The following is a 15,435-nucleotide window of genomic DNA, read 5'->3' on the forward strand; positions in this document are numbered from 1 at the left end:
AGCCGGGCGGGCCGGTCGGCGCGGCATGGCGCGGTGCGCGCCCCAGCCGGCTCAGGGGCCAGCAGGCCTCGTGACGCTTCCGCGACGCGGGCTGGGTGACACCGAGCGCTGAGCCGGCCCGGACGGCCGCGCTGCCGATGCCGGCTTTCGCTCGCCCTGCTTTTTAAGACCCGCGTCAGCAAGCTCAAGGCTCGAGCAATCGCTTGTGCGCGCATGCGCGGGGGGCAAAACGCTCCCACGAGCAGCAGGCTGAGCCGCGCGGCAGAGGTGCGCGCGAGAGCGGACACACGGCTCCGTTCGGGAACGCGCTGCCCGAGAGCGCCGAGAGCAGCGTGGGGCCGAGCCGAGATGCCTGGGGGGGCTGGGCGGGGGTGTAGGGAGCCTCGCGGCCCCCCGCGCCGGGGAGGCCGGGCCACGCCGAGCCCCCGCGTCAGCGCAGGCGGCCGCAGGCCCAGCCTGGTCTTTACTTCCCCCGGCCAACACCCCCCGTTTGAAAAGCAAAGCAGCGCCCGGCTATTAATTACTCGCGGTCGCCCTGCTACGCCCGGGCGGGCGCGCGGCCGGCTGCCGAGGCGTGGCGGCGGCGGGGCGGGCCCGCTTCCACCTTAAGGGCTGGGAAGGCCCCGCCGCCGCCATCGCCGCCGCCGCGCTCACCTGCTTAAGGTGGCCCCGGGGGAGCCGGCCGGCTGCGACCCCCGCCGCGCCGCGCCATGCAGGAGGCTAACTTCTTCCTCTCGGCCCTGCAGCCCGAGGCCGGCGTCTGCTCGCTGGCGCTGCCCTCGGACCGCCAGCTCGAGAGCCGGGGCCGCCAGGCGGCCGAGGCCCAGCGGCTGCGCAGCGCCCGCGTCCAGGAGCAGGTCCGGCTCCGCATGATGCTCAAGGGCCAGGCGGCCCCCCGGCCCCCGGGGCTCGGGCTCGACTTCGCCGAGGCCGCAGGTGGGCACGCGCTCGCGGAGCGCCGGCCGCGCTCGGTCCCGGCCGGCCGGGCGGCGGCGGGAAGCCGGCGGGAAGGGAGGGTTGCGCCGATCCCAGCGGCTGGGAGGCCGAGTGTGCCCCCCCTCCGCCAGCAAAGCGCAGCTGGCCTTGCTCCCACCGCGCCTCGGTTTCCCCACCCGCGCCCCGGGGCAGGCGCCGCCGTTCGGCTCTGTGCTGAACCAAGGCCCAAGGCAGGGTGGGCAAAGGTGGGGATTTTTCCCCCATGGATCCTTCTCCCTCCCTCCCCCCACCGCCCCAAACTCCATCCGCGGACTATGAGCGGCGTCTCCCGGTGCTGGCCGGGCTCCAAGCACCTCCATTTGGCGTCGGCGCCCGTGGCCTCCGCCCTGGTGAATCCKCCAGGCCTTGGCGCCAGGAGGGGAACTCGTGCACGCCGCCAGCCATGGGGACAGAAGCCCCCAGGCGGGGCGCCAGCCGCTCCGCCATCCCCACCACCCCCAGCCCCCCTGATTTTTAAACCTTGCCCCCCATCCTGGCCCGGGGTGCCAGTGGGTTGGGGGTCTGCGCAGAGGGGTTTGGGGGTGCGATGGGGCCAGGGCCTGCTCTGGCCGTCAAGACAAAATTGTCTGGGTGCCCGTCTCCGAGGCCGCGGGCCGGGGCGCAGGGCTCCTGCTGCCCCTCACCACCCGCCCGCTTCTCTCCCGCATTGCAGGCGGCCAGTCCAGCGCGACGCTGCGCCCGGCCTTCAGCTCCCGCTCCCAGGGCAACAGCTCAGACGCCCAAGGCACGGTGCGTAGCGGCCGCCGTGCCGGCGGCGCCCCTGCTCGCCCGCGAGGACCGCCAGCGCCCTCCGCGGCCGCCCGCGTGCTCCGCTGCCCCCTCACCCCAGCTTCTGCCTCTCCCCGCAGCTCTACCAGCCGCCGGGCAGGACCGGCTACGGCACCCTCGCGGGCAGCGGCTGGTCGTCGCGGTCGGCGGTGGATCTGGCGCCTCGCAAGCAGCCGGTGGCCGTCAGCAACGGGGGCCCGGCCAGGGGCCGGGGCTATGGCGCCGGCTTCACGCTGGCGCAGGTGGCTGGCTCTTCCTCGCGGCCCAGCTCCTTCCACGAGCGCGCCTACGGGGCCCGGCAGAGCTTTGACACGCTCTCGCTGCGCTCCCTGCGGCTGGCCGAGGGGCCGAGCCGCCCCGGCGCCGGCGATGACCGCTACAGCGTCATCTCAGAGCAGCTGGACCCCGTCCGACCCYTCTACAAAAGCCACGGCAGTGGCGGCTTCACCCGCTCCTACACCTTCGAGAGGCAGCTGAGCACCGGTGGCGGCACCAAGGGCCCCTCTGACTGGCTGGACGGCGGCGAGGTGACGCAGAGCCGCACCATCCGGGCGCCCGCCATGCGCACGCTGCAGCGCTTCCAGAGCAACAACCGCTCGCGCCTCAGCGCCGGCTCCTTCAGCAGCATGTCGGCCGCCGCGCCGGCYGGCGGCGGGAGCGCCTACCTGGGCGCGGCGGAACACGGCTCCCGCGCCCCCTCCGTGCGCAGCTTGGCCGAGTCCGGCCACCACCTGCAGGACCAGCGCGCCGCCRACGTCTACAACGGCCACAGCACCCTGCTCACCCAGCAGTCAGGAGGGTGAGTGCTGGCCAGGGCCGGCCAGGCGCCAGCTTGGCTCGCCGTCTCCCCCTTCGTTGCTTGGCCAGTCCTTGTGAAACTACAAGGCTCTTTCATCTCTTGCCTGGCGTTGCTTCGTTGTAAGTGGGAGGAGGAGGAGAGGGGGTCATGATTTGGCCTAAAGTCACCCCCAGTGTCCTGCCACAGACCCATCCTWCTGTCCCCCTGAGATGTGAAGGTGGGAAGGTCCCACGCCTGGGGAGGGACTGTGCTGAGGCAGGGAGATGGGTTGGTGGTCTCCTCTGAGATGCTGGTGGGATGTGGTGGGGTGCAGAAGTACAGCCCCTGGGAGATGCTCTGCCTAGGCCATTCCTTACCTGCTTGTGGCTCCCAGGTTTGATGACATCGACCTGCCCTCTGCAGTGAAATACCTGATAGCGAGTGACCCCAACCTGCAAGTCCTGGGGGCTGCCTACCTCCAGCACAAATGCTACAGTGATGGCAACGCCAAGAAGCAGGTGGGCACTCAGGAGCCAAGGGGGAACATTCCCCCCCCCCTTTTGTCTTCACTGGGCTCTCCTAGGCCCCTTGGTGTTGGCAGAGCCCTTCTGGGAGGGTGAAGGAGGTGGGGGGGCCCAACCAAGTAGGGCTGGGGGGAGCCCCAGATCAAGGACGCAGCAACAAGGTAGGTCCCTTGGGTGTACACAGCATGGGGGAGAGACCACAYGGGATGTGCTGTCCATGGCTCGGCATCTCAGCCCTGCTGGGCCCTCTTCTCGCAGGCTCGCAGCCTGCAGGCCATGCCCAAGCTGGTGAAGCTGTTCAACAGCCCCAACCAGGAGGTACAGCGCCATGCCACAGGTGCCATGCGGAACCTCATCTACGACAATGCAGAGAACAAGCTGGCTCTGGTGGAGGAAAACGGCATCTATGAGCTCATGCGGACACTGCGGGAGCCAGATGATGAGCTCCGCAAGAATGTCACAGGTCAGAGCGGGTTGCGGGATGGGCACGGAGCTGGGGGGGTGGCAGGAGCTTATGGTCCCCCTGCGTAGGGATAAGGCCAAGGAGTCACTCCTAGGGGACAACTAGAGGACAGGCATCCTGATGTTGCTCATGGTGACTGGTACTGAGACCAGTCTAGCTCAGTGCTGTGTGCAAGGAGAGCACATGGCAGTGCCCATGGGGCACAGGGTCCCTGGGGTTGGCTCTGAAGCAGGGCTGTGTCCAGCCCCCTGCCCAGCAGGGCCATGTGTGGCTGTGCTGCTGGGCTGCTGTCAGAAAACGTCCCACCACCCCTTTGGATCATCACTGCCCCCGGTCCCATCCCCACCCTGAACTGCCCTGTGGCTGTGCCAGGCTGTGGGCAGTCAGAGTGAATCCCTCAGGATGAACTTGCTTCCTGGCCATCCCCYGCAACTGAGTGTCCCTCTTGGTGCAGGAATCCTGTGGAACCTCTCCTCCAGTGACAACCTAAAGGATCGCYTGGCCCGGGACACGCTGGAGCAGCTCACGGACCTGGTACTGGTCCCACTTTCCGGCCTGGGAGGCTCTGGTGTCATTCAGCAGAACCCCTCCGAGGCAGAGATCTTCTACAACTCCACGGGCTTCCTCAGGTACCTGCTGTGCGCTGGCTCACCCATCCTAGTCTTCTTGCTGCAGTCATAGCTCCAGGGCCAGCTGATTAAAGTTAGGGTAGGTGACACTGAGCCATGTCAGCTGGCGGCCAGTGTGGTGATCAAGGTCTTCAGAGCTCTTCTGCAGGGTCCCTGTCCCTTGCAGCTGCTATGTATCAGGGCTAGGCCTGGTCAAGCCCTGGGGTCAGATAATACCCYGCATTCCCCATGCAGAAATCTCAGCTCTGCCAGCCAGCAGACCCGACAGAAGATGCGTGAGTGCCATGGGCTGGTGGACTCCATGATCCATTACGTTAACAGCTCCTTGGAAGTTGGCAAGTCGGAGGACAAGGTGAGCCCTTCAGCCCTGCTGTGTTTCAAGGGTTTGGGGTTTCCCTGATGTTCTCCGTGGGGGTGTAGCTGCTCCCTCCCCTGAGGTTTTGGCTGCTGCCTTGCACCCAGGCAGAGATGCCTTGGCTGGTGGGGTGAGGACTAACACCCCCATATCCTGTCCCCCTTCCAGAGTGTGGAGAATGCTGTCTGTGTCCTACGAAACCTCTCCTACCGCCTATATGACGAAATGCCCCCATCCTCGCTCCAGCGCCTGGAGGGCCACAGGAGGAACAACAACAATGCCATGACGGAGGAGCTGGTGGGCTGTTTCAGCCCCCAGAGCAAGAAAGCACGAGAGGTCAGTGACTGGGACAGGGCAGGAGGGCTCATGGCCTTCTTGCACAAGGACAGCCACATCTTGTCAGGTGGGAAAGCAACCAAGAATGGCCAGGGACTGAGTTGACAACAGGGTGGAGGTGGACATAAGCCCTGACTGTTGGGTGGGACATGCGGGTGAGCTCAGTGAAGGATGAATCAGACACCTCTCATATGAAGGTGGGTGGAAAAGGACGCCAAACCCCTCATGCTGAGGTGTGACACATCCAGGACAACTCATCGGAGCGCTGCTAAGCTGGGCAAGCTGCAGGCTGGCTACACGGGCTTAGGAGCGCTTCTGTCTGTGTGCACATGCACAAGGACCCCTGTGACATCCCCARCTTGAGAGCAGGGCTGGGGCCCTGCAGAGGGATGGAGCAAGAAGGAGGCCACAGAGGGCAAATCCCCTGAGGCAGCCGCCTGGCCCCATGGATCTAATGGTGTCACCTCGCTCCTGGCCCTACAGCACTACTTGAATGCAGATATCGTCACCTTCACCGAAGTCTCCAAGGACCCCAAAGGCATGGAGTGGCTCTGGAATCCACAGATCGTCGGCATCTACAACCGGCTGCTGCAGCGCTGTGAGCTCAACAAGCATACGACAGAGGCTGCCTCCGGAGCCCTGCAGAACATCACGGCAGGGGACCGCAGGGTGAGCTCGCAGACAGGGCCTGTGCTGCTACTGGCTCGCTCTGGGCCTGGCCTGTCTCACCTGCAGGCTGGGGCATGCCCCCTCCCCCCTAGTTGTCTGGCTAATCATGGCCACACCTGGGAAGGGGATGTACCTTGCTGCAGGTTAGTCCTAGCCTCACCTAGCTGGGGAGCATGGCCATCATGCTGCCTACTCATGGCCTGGACAGTCAGGCCTGGGTGGGTGCCTCACCTCTTGCCCAGCCTAGCCCTGCTGAGTAAGTGGAGCAGTTCATCTGAGGTGGAAGAGAATGAGATGGGGAGAGGAGGAGGTGGGTGGCCAGCAGGTGCCAGCGAGTGTCTCCATGTGGGTGTTTGCCTCACCAGTGGGCGGGCGTGCTGAGCAGGCTGGCCTTGGAGCAGGAGCGCATCCTGAACCCTGTACTGGACCGTGTGCGGACCGCTGACCACCACCAGCTACGCTCACTGACAGGGCTCATCCGCAACCTGTCCCGCCATGCACGCAACAAGGATGAGATGTGTGAGTGCTGGGGAGGGCTGGGCAGGGGRGCAGCTGACCACCCTCCACTGGTTTTGCCCACATCACTCAGTTCATCTCCAGGCTGATCCTCTCCCACACGCCAGGGAGTCTCAGCAGAGACAGCGRAAGAGCAAGGCTGGGGGGGTGGAGATGCCCCAGCACTGCCCCATGGGTCCTTGGCTGGACCTTCTTCTGTTGTCTCCCCACCACACCCAGGAGGTCTGGGGGGGTCTGTGAGGTCCCGCTGCCAGCCCTGATGTGATTCCTTTGCCTGCTAGCAACTAAGGTGGTCAGCCACTTGATAGAGAAGCTGCCAGGCAGCGTCGGAGACAAGTCRCCGCCTGCTGATGTCATTGTTAACATCATCGCGGTGCTCAACAACCTGGTGGTGGAGAGCCCCATGGCTGCTCGTGACATCGTCTACTTTGATGGCCTCAGGAAGCTCTTCTACATCAAGAAGAGAAGGGACAGGTGCGATCTCCTTGCCCATCCTGCCAGTCTTCCCCTGGCCCTGCTGTCCCAACTTGGACCTAATGAAGGTCTAGTCCTGCTATCCCTTCCTCCCCTGGTCCACAAGGTGGAAGGGTCATAACCCATCCCCTTCCCCAAGGCTTCGTGTTGCAGGTCCTATTGATCGCTCTGAGAATGGCCTCCATCTGGCCCTTTGCTGCCTCCTCAGAACATCCCCATGGAGCTGTCTGTCACTGCAGCCACCTTCTTCCCCCATATGTCTGGGTGTTTCTTGCCTGAGCCAGAAACACTTGTCACCATGCCTCACATGGCAGGCTCCAGCCTTTAGTCTTCTGCCTCTTCCCACCAGCACTAAATCCTTATCCCTGCAGGGTGGTGTCCTCTCTGGCTGATGGACACCGTCACTTGCCTGGTAGTACCCAAAGGTCATTGTGTCCTCTGTCTCTGCCCTAGCTCGGACAATGAGAAGTCCTCCAGAGCAGCGGCCAGCCTCCTGGGCAACATGTGGCAATACACCAAGCTCCACCGAGACTTCAAGGTGGTACGTACCTCCCCGTGGTGTCTTCTTGAACCAGCAAGCTCTGGGCTGGCAYGGCTCAGCGCTGCTAGGGGAGTCAGGGCCAGGTGCTTGATCCCCAAAAGCCACCCAAATGTTCCCAGGGAGACTCCATGTCTTCCTCTCCTGAAAAGGACAGGATGCCCCCAGGGCATCGTCTCTGTGGTAGCACCCACTGTAGTCCAGAGGGAAGGGAAGAGCATCCTGGGGCCCTGCCTTCCYTTGGGGACAGCCACATGTCCAGAGTGAGGACAGCTTGGCTCTGTGGGTCCCTCAGCACCCTCACATCTCTGCAGCAGAGCAAGTTTCTGCCCACAGTCCCTGCCCCTCAGTGTGGTGAGGATAGGGCTGTCCTCGAGCAGGATAGGTGACAGAGCCAGAGACCCTGCCAGGTGGTGAGTGGCCTGTTTTCTTGCAGAAGGGGTACCGGAAGGAGGATTTCCTCAGCCTGTAAGGACAAGCCCTGGGAGAGGAGAAGGAGGGACAGAACAGCCCTGACTCTCCCCACCAGGACGGGCCTTGCTGGCAGCTATGGCCTGGGGAGGCTGCTCACTGCAGGACCCCAACTCCAGTCCCCGCCGCTCCTCACGTCCCTTGCKCTTCTGCCCCTGCACCAGACATCTCTTCCCTGTGTGGGGAGCTGCAGGGGTGAGACTGGTCTTCCTTCCTCCCGTAGTCTTCCTTCCTCCCTTAGACCCAGCGACTGTCTTGGGCCCTGCTGGGGGCGCTCGCTGGGCCTCTGGTTAGCGGAGAGCAGCCCTRCAGCCCGGAAGGGGCCTCAGCCCCCTTACAGCAGTGTCCTGGGCGCCCTGCCAGGCCCTGGAGAGCCAGCTGCAAAACCTTCATCCTGCTCCAAGCGCCTGGGAGCTGGGGCTGGGCCGGGCCGGTGCTGTGTCAGCAGGATGCAGACAGGGCCTGGCAGCTTGTTTGCTGGGCGGTTCCTCCCCGCAGGGTGGGGAGGTGCCCTTAGTGCCCCTGCTCTGCTGGGCTGCTGCAGGTGGGGCTGCGGGTCCAAAGCTCTCCTTTGCCAGCCCGGGCCGCTGCCCGCACGGCTCGGTGGCTGGGCCGGTGCCTGTGCACTGTAGGGCGGCTGCGGGTTTGCTTTCTGCTGCCTGCGGGTTTGGGGCCCCTGTGCTTGGAGTGCAAGAGCTGTGCAGCACTCCCGGTCTGGGAAACAGTGTAGAGTAGGCAACGGGGGGCAGGTGGCGGGAGGGTGGCTGGTGAGCCTAGGGGTGGCGGGGACACCGGATGAGGTCCAGGGCAGGGAGCACAGCACGGCTCGTGGCGTGTTTGTCTTGCCGGAGCTCAGTGCGCAAACTCCCCCAGCCCTATGCATTACYGAAATAAAGGCCTCCAATGGTGCCCACTTGCCCGTGCGCTTGGCCAGCCTGCAAAAGGGGAGGAAATTGAGGTCCCCTACAAACCCCAGTGCCCCACTGCTGCACCCCGGCCCTGCGCCACCCCAGCACAGCAGCTCCATGAACAGACAAGACCCGCTCCAAGCTGCAGAGCTTTATTGCCACTGGGTTTTCCCGAGGGAGAGGGGATAACGCTGCCCTCGATGACTTGGGCTGCTCCCACCAACCAGACARTCAGCCACTTTCCAGCCAGTCTGCTTGCTCAGTGCCAAAGCCACTGGGAGAGGGGCCTGCTGGCATCACATATCCCAACTTTGGAGGGAGATGTCCCTGCTGCCCACAGCGAGGGAGGGAAGCCCAGCACCAGTGGGTGCCCAGGCTGGTGTCACAGCACGGCCAGTTTCTTTAGCCCCAAAGGTGCTCATTGGCAGCTCCAGCGTGGCAACAAGAGCAAGAACACAGCTAGCCCCTCTGGCGATGGGTTCCTGCCTTATGGGAGAAGCAGCTGCTGTGAGGAGATGCTGCCACTCTCTTTCCCAAGCTGCGTTCCTGGTTTTGGTCCCATTGAAAGGCCAGGGCTCTTCTGGAAGCAGCTCCACGTGGCTCCTTCATGGTGAAAGGAGACGCCACATTTCTCTGGGGGGGCCTGGGAACAGCACTTGCTGCACCGCTGGAGCAGGCAGCCCCTCRTTTGCCTGCGGCCACCCCGCTCAGATGTCATCCTCTGTCACCAGGCAGTAAAAGTCTGTGCGGGCGCTGTAGTTGCGCGAGCCCAGGTCTGAGACATCTATCTCCTGCCGCTGGTTGTCTCGCAGCTGCATGTCCTCCAGCGCATCAGTGGCTGACACTGCCAGTGCGTCGCTCATGCGAGGAGGCAGCGGGCCTCGGAAAAGGGCCCCTCGGAGGCCTGTAAGGAGGGGAGAGATGGGCCAGGTGGCTGGGGAAAGGGGCTGCTCGGGGTGGGATAGCAGCACCCCATCCCCAGCATGTATCAAGCCCTGCTGGGAGAAGTGGTGGGCAGCAAGGACCTGAACCCAGGTCTCCGTCGGGGTGTGGGTCGCCGTGGCTCTCCAGGTAGCTGCTGTGCAGGATCAGCATGGGGTCCTTGTCCTCCTGCAGCTGSGTCTGCGGGTCGCCCACAGTGGCCCCGAAAGCCACCTTGCGTGGCAGCGCCAGGCACAGCTCCTTCCAGAAGTCCGATGATGGGGTCTGTGCAGGGCAGGCAGGAAGGGAAGAGCCATAGCAGGGCCCTGGCAAAGGCAAGCCAGGCCCTGGCACTGTGCAGATGGGGCCTGATGCCACTACCAGGCAAATGTGACATTAGGAAGGTTTGTGGCTGCCCCGGAGCCCATGGAGGCTTTATGCAGCTCAAACTGCTTTTTACAGAGCTGGGAGCTGAGCCAAGAGCTGTGCGAGGAGGTGTAGATGGTGCAGTGGGTGCCCTGGAGGTTTCTGGGCCGTGCACGGCCATGGCACACAGGGCCGTGCACCCAGCGTCACTGTGCCACACAGGCCAGGTGGAAAGAAGCAGGGATTTGCCCATGCATGGCTGCCCCTGGTGTCTCCTCCAGCCCCAYGCAGGGGTCCGGCCACTGCCCTCTTGGGACTGTGTCAATGGGAGGTGTCCCCATGCATGGCCACAGCTCTGGTGAGAGTTGTCCTCCCAGCACGGTAGGTCGCCTGAGCACAGCAGTGGGAGAAACCAGGCCAACCTGCTGCAACACTCCCAGGAGCTGCAGGTCTCAGCCTGGGCCAAAAATGTGAGCGACTGGAGCAGGGTGATCCTGAAGCAAACTGCTTTTTGGGAACACCAAATCGTGCTGCTTTGAAGAGCAACCCCCAGCAGCGTGTTGGCAAGGCCGCTACAAAACTTGGCACTGGTTCCCATCCCATGGCCCTGCTCCAGGGCAGCCCTAGGGCTTGGCAGCGTGAGAACGTGAGATCCCAGAGATGCCAGGTCTGGAGCTGCCCTGCCAGCTTTCTGAGCGGTGCTCTGCTTACCATGGAGCTAGCTCGCCACACCAGCAAGGTTACGGCGCTCCTGTGCTGCTTCAGGAGGCTGATGGCTGGGTGTGCTATGTCCCGGTACTGGCTCTCAAAGACTATGAAGATGGGTTTTCTGGAAAGCTCCAGCAGCCTCCAAAGCCCTTCCCTGCAATGCAGCCACATGGTAGGAGGAAGGCAAAGGATGCCARCATGCCAGGCTGCTGGGCACTGCTTGGCTCCAGGTTAAAAGGGGACCCTCCAGCTTCTCTCCCACCAGGAGCAAGCGGGAGCTGCTTCTCTTACCTGAAGCTGCTGTTGCACCAGTCTTGTTCCAGATATGCCACAGAGAGCACCACGATGAGGCGCCGGCACCGGCTCACATTCATGATGAGGTCTGCTGAAGGCTCTGAGAGAGKAGAAGAAAAGTAGCCAGGCATCTACACTGCGCCCCAGGGCCATCCCTGCCCTTTGGGATCAAAAGCTTGGGTGCCCTTCAAGCTGAGGGGTCGCACCTAGGCCTGTCCTACCTGAGTTGGGCAGGATGGTTTTATCATCCAAGAAGAGCTTGTAGCCATGCCGGTTCTCCAGCTGTGGCTTCATGATGAAGTGGACAAACTTCTTGTCGTCGGGGGCATTGGCATGAGATACGTAGGCATCATACAGCTTCCCATCTGTAYGTGGCATCCAGGGTGGCCACGGGAAATAGGAGGTGTAATACTGAGGAGAAGCAGGCCTGGGTGTCTCCCACCTCTGAGCCACAGGAAAATTTGCCTGCCACAGTGCTGGGACCCACAGGCCAGCCCCCAGCCAGATGCTAGCCACCGGGGCTCCCACCCCAGCAGGACGCACTGATTTGAGCTAGCTGTGCTAGTGCAAAACCTTTTTAAAAGCCACCCAGAGCCTCCTACGTGGGTCACCATGAAAGCAGCCAGGTGCGAAAAAGCTGGGATGCTTGTTTCCAGCCTGTAGCACTCCCAAAATGCCCTTCTTTCTCTCCGCTGTGGGGTCACACCAGCAGCCCGTGGCCCGCACCACCCCTTTCCCCGTGGCTCACCGTTWATCTCCAGCTCCCCGTACCGGTTCCTGTACCAGAGGAGCACGCTCAGGCGACACTTGATGTACAGCGTGGCCAAAAGCACCAAAAGCCCCAGCACTGCCAGGGCTGCCAGCACTGCGCTCACGTGGCCCACGGCTTCTGCAAGGAAGGGGCCTCAGTGGTTTCCGTGAAACCCAGGGCGTTACGGTTTGCAATGCACCATGGCACATGAGGGCCAAAGCTCAGAGAGGCCCTGGGCAGAGCTGCCATGCAAGACCCCCTTTTTTTTCCAGCAAAGTAAGTCCCTCCTCCCACCCCAGCCTTGGCTTTGGGTGTTGCTGTGGGGTGGCTTTGCACCCTGTGTGCAAAGCGGCTGCTGGTCAGCATTTGACACCATTCCCCACCCTTGCGAATAYCCGTGGGTTCGCTGCTCCCACCCTAAGCCCTTCCCTGTCCCCCGCGCCCCTGCTTGGGCTGAGCCCCTACCCGCTCTGCGCAGCGTGAAGGTGGCCGTGGCGTTCCCAAGCCAGCAGGCAAAGACACCAAAGTCAGCTTCACGGCTCAAGTTGACCTGCAGGAGGCTGGCGAGGAGGCGCTCCGAGGCATTGTGGCCAATCCTGGCAGGGGGAAAAGAGGCCACCGTGGGGCAGGGCCATGGGGACGAGCCCCAGGTGGGCAGCGCTGCTGCGCACGGGGCTGCAAAGTTGTTTGCGACCAGGGTTGAGCTGCCCCTTGGGACCACGTGCTTGATTTATTGCCTTTTCCCGCACCGCCTCAGTCAGCGCCTGCCTGTATTACCTAGTGAGCTGAGTGGTGTCAGGCCTCTGCGGCTGCCGGCTGGCCCTCGGGTAGGAGGGTTGCAGCCAGCGAAACGGGGCGCACGGACGGACCAGGGCTCCTTACCAGGTGGTGTCCTGGCTGCTCTCGCCATCCAGCCAGTGGCCGTCTTTGGCCCAGGCCAGCGCAGGCTCACACCGTTCGGCGGCGGCCCAGCGCACGGTGCAGTTCAATGCTACCTGGCTCCCCAGCGCGAGCTCCAAGGTCTCGTTGACAGCCGGGAAGATGATTTCGGGTGRCACGCTGCAAAGGTCTGGGTGGGGAGAGCAGAAAGCAACGGGGGAGTTGCCTCCTGGCTGCGCAGGAAGCGGGCCAGTGCCGTAGCTATCCTGGAAAAACAAGCTCTTCCACTGGGGTCCAGCAGGCAATGCAGCAGCTCGCAACGTTTTGCAGCAGCAGGCTGGGCCGTTTGGGGGGGCTGAGCGGGAGATGGGGGAGAGCAAGCGAGTCCAGCCAGGGTACGCAGCACTGTGACCAGCAGCAAAGCCCCTTTGCTGGAAGCTCTCCTGCAGGAACGGGAAGCAGGAGCCGGGTTAAGCATTAAATCCTACCTGCCATGGCGTCCCTCAGGCAGCGCGTGGTGGAGCTGCTGCCGGCATCGGCATTGCCGGCAGCCCGCCTGGGAAAGGAGGGCCCCCGCGGCTGGCGTCTTCTGCCGGGGGCAAAGTCCGCGCACCGCCGCTGCGGAAGAGGCTTYGGGGCTGGAATAAATCAGAAATGATTACACAGGGGGTCTAACGGGGCCGGTGCGGCAGCGGGGCTCCCCGTGGCCGGCAAGGTCCTGGCACGGGAAAAGGGGCTGCTCGGTTCCAGGAGCCCCATGGGAATGGGGCCACCGAGCTGCTTGCCCTCGCTCTCTGCCAGGCTTTTCCAGCCCATGAATTTGCAGGTGGATGACGAACGACCAATGGGGACTGCAGCGCTTTGAACCGTGKCTTCAGGACACCGTCCTGGGAAGCCAGCGGCTAAAACCAGCCGGAGGCCGGGCTGGGAAAGCCAGCCGTGTTCGTAAACGCCAGCGCTGCCCGTGCGCCGTCTCGGCTGCAGCGCTCCGCCTTGCCCCTTGAAATTGCTAATTAATCACCAGGGTGGCTTATTTACAGTAATGCCGCCTTCCTATCGCGTGAACTTTTGTCCCGTTGAGCCGAGCAAAGCGGGCGCTGCCTTCCCTTCGCGCAGGCGCCGAGCCCCAAGCTCCTGCAGAGCCCCCGGTGCGGGCGGCATGGCCGAAACGGGACCGGCAGGGACGCCGCGCGGCTTTTCGTGGCTCTCAGTGCGTTCAGCACCACTGACGGGCGCGGGAGGCGTAAGATTTATCTCGGCTCCCTCTGGTTTCCCTCATAACTTGGCCGCTGCCGAGCGCAAACTGGCAGCGGTGGTGTGGGCTGGGGGCGGCTTCTGGTTAACACAGGGTGCCCAAAGCTGAGCGCGGCCCGGAGGAGCGAAGCTCTTCCTCCTCTTCCCCACCAGCATTAAATGAAAGGTGAGTGGCCCACCGCACTGCTGTGCTATCAGTAGGGGCCAAGGCACACGGTTTTCTTTCAGCCAGAGCAGCGCTGGCACCACGCCAGGCGGGGAACCACGCTGGTCAAGGTACACAGGGCAGAGCTGCACCGTGCTCAGCTTGAGCGGCTGCAAAGCGCAGGACGCCCGAGGTATTTASTGGGTTCCTCCGCCGCCCCCAGCTGCCCTCCGGGGCACGGGGCAGGAGGCAAGCGCAGYGGCTTAACATGCCGAATGCCCCTATTTGCTAAGACTTTGCAGTCCGGTTTTTGTAGCCATCCGACCGCAGCCTGTGACCTTGGGCTAACAAGGCACGGGGCATTTCTGCGCGACGACCTGAATGACGGGCAGGCAGCAGCAGAAAACCCGAYGCCAGCCCAGGGGGGCTCCGGTTGCTTCCCGTGCCATTTGTTTGCAAGGAAAGCAGTGCCAGGCTTGARGTGTAACGCACCCCCTCAGCCGAGCCCGTGTGTTTTGGTAGCGCCCAGCCCTRCTGTGCTCCGAGCTCTGCCGCCAAGAGGCAGGGCTGCTTGACACGGAAACACRGAGGCAGCCAGGATGGAGGCGGCCGCCGGGGACGGCTCGCTGGGAAGCAGCAGGTGAAGCCGCTCCAGCAGAGAGCTCAGGAGCGAACGAACCCTAAGCAGGAAGGGGAAAGCAAGGACGAGAGGGAGCTGCCACGGTGATCGGCAAGAGGGCGACGCGTCTGCATCGCCCAGGCAAGCTGCGTTTACCTGGGGTGCAGGCGGCGGCCCCGGCCACGCTGCTCCGTGCTCCCTGCCAGCCGCCTCGCTCAGGTGCCGCTCGGGCCAACTGGACCTGCCCGTTTGGTTTTTTCCTTGATTTTATTTAATTATTTATTTTCTCTCCTCTCCTCCTCCTCCCCAGAGCTTGCTGCACTCGAAGGCTTTGCCGGGCTCTCCTCCCACCCCAATCATGGAGCACCCAGCCCTCCCTCCCTCCTGCTGCTCCACCTCTGGCTCCACCTGTGCAAAACAGAAAAGACTGGGGGGGGGGGGAGAAGAAAGCAGAAAGGGACACCAACCCACCCAACCTGTTTGCCAAGTGGCTCCAGGTTGCATGAAGCTCCCAGGGGCTGCAGGAACCACCACGGCCAGCACCAGGGGGAAAATTCACCTGGGAGCCCGGTGTCCCGCTGGCAGAGGCATCAGGACAAGACAAAACCCTTGCACGGCACCTGCCGCCATGGCTAATAACAGCTCCTGGGCTGTGCGTTGTAGGCAGCAGTCATGGGCCCTGCCAGCGGTGCAGCCAGGAGGCTCGGCAGCCTGTCGACACACCACCACCAGGGCAGCCCAACCCCAGAGCCTCCATCTCTGTGCTAATAGCCTTCACGAATTTTCCTCCATGTTTTTTTTTTTTTAAAAAAAACCTCCATACAAGCGTAAGCTGCTGTGCAGGCAACTCCTCTGGGTCGTGCTCTCGGCAGGGAACCACAGACAGGGCTGGGGTGAAACGTGGCAGCTGCTAAGAGCAGGTGGTGACTTGTAATCCCAGCAAGGGGAATTAAGGCAGGCGAGCGCCCCAGGCACAGTTCAGGGCAGCGGCGGCTCCCTGGGCGCTACCACACACACGCTCTGGCAGCGCGAGGGATGGGCCACGCCAGAGCGCCGGCGGGCCTCACGCTCGA

General features: G+C 63.4%; 2 protein-coding genes across 2 annotated transcripts; one reads left to right on the forward strand and one right to left on the reverse strand.

The window, feature by feature from the left end:
* Nucleotides 1-710: 710 nt before the first annotated feature.
* PKP3 (plakophilin 3) lies at nucleotides 711-8,005 on the forward strand. Its single transcript, XM_085298359.1, has 13 exons — nucleotides 711-936; nucleotides 1,649-1,725; nucleotides 1,845-2,563; nucleotides 2,937-3,060; nucleotides 3,325-3,529; nucleotides 3,984-4,158; nucleotides 4,393-4,510; nucleotides 4,682-4,849; nucleotides 5,333-5,518; nucleotides 5,884-6,037; nucleotides 6,316-6,508; nucleotides 6,962-7,049; nucleotides 7,483-8,005. The coding sequence occupies exons 1-13, from the start codon at nucleotides 711-713 to the stop codon at nucleotides 7,516-7,518; spliced, it is 2,469 nt and encodes an 822-aa protein (XP_085154485.1). The 3' UTR covers nucleotides 7,519-8,005.
* Nucleotides 8,006-8,746: 741 nt separating this feature from the next.
* SIGIRR (single Ig and TIR domain containing) lies at nucleotides 8,747-14,992 on the reverse strand. Its single transcript, XM_085298373.1, has 10 exons — nucleotides 14,983-14,992; nucleotides 12,833-12,982; nucleotides 12,348-12,534; nucleotides 11,931-12,061; nucleotides 11,463-11,603; nucleotides 10,936-11,079; nucleotides 10,712-10,814; nucleotides 10,424-10,574; nucleotides 9,451-9,631; nucleotides 8,747-9,329 (listed from the first exon to the last, which is right to left on the reverse strand). Exons 1-10 carry the CDS (start codon nucleotides 14,990-14,992, stop codon nucleotides 9,133-9,135), a joined length of 1,395 nt encoding a protein of 464 aa, XP_085154499.1. The 3' UTR covers nucleotides 8,747-9,132.
* Between the last annotated feature and the right edge of the window lie 443 nt (nucleotides 14,993-15,435).

This window comes from Rhea americana, unplaced genomic scaffold (genome assembly GCF_003343005.1).
Source record: "Rhea americana isolate MKP2758 unplaced genomic scaffold, rheAme1 scaffold_139, whole genome shotgun sequence".
NCBI classification, from domain to species: Eukaryota; Metazoa; Chordata; class Aves; order Rheiformes; family Rheidae; genus Rhea; species Rhea americana.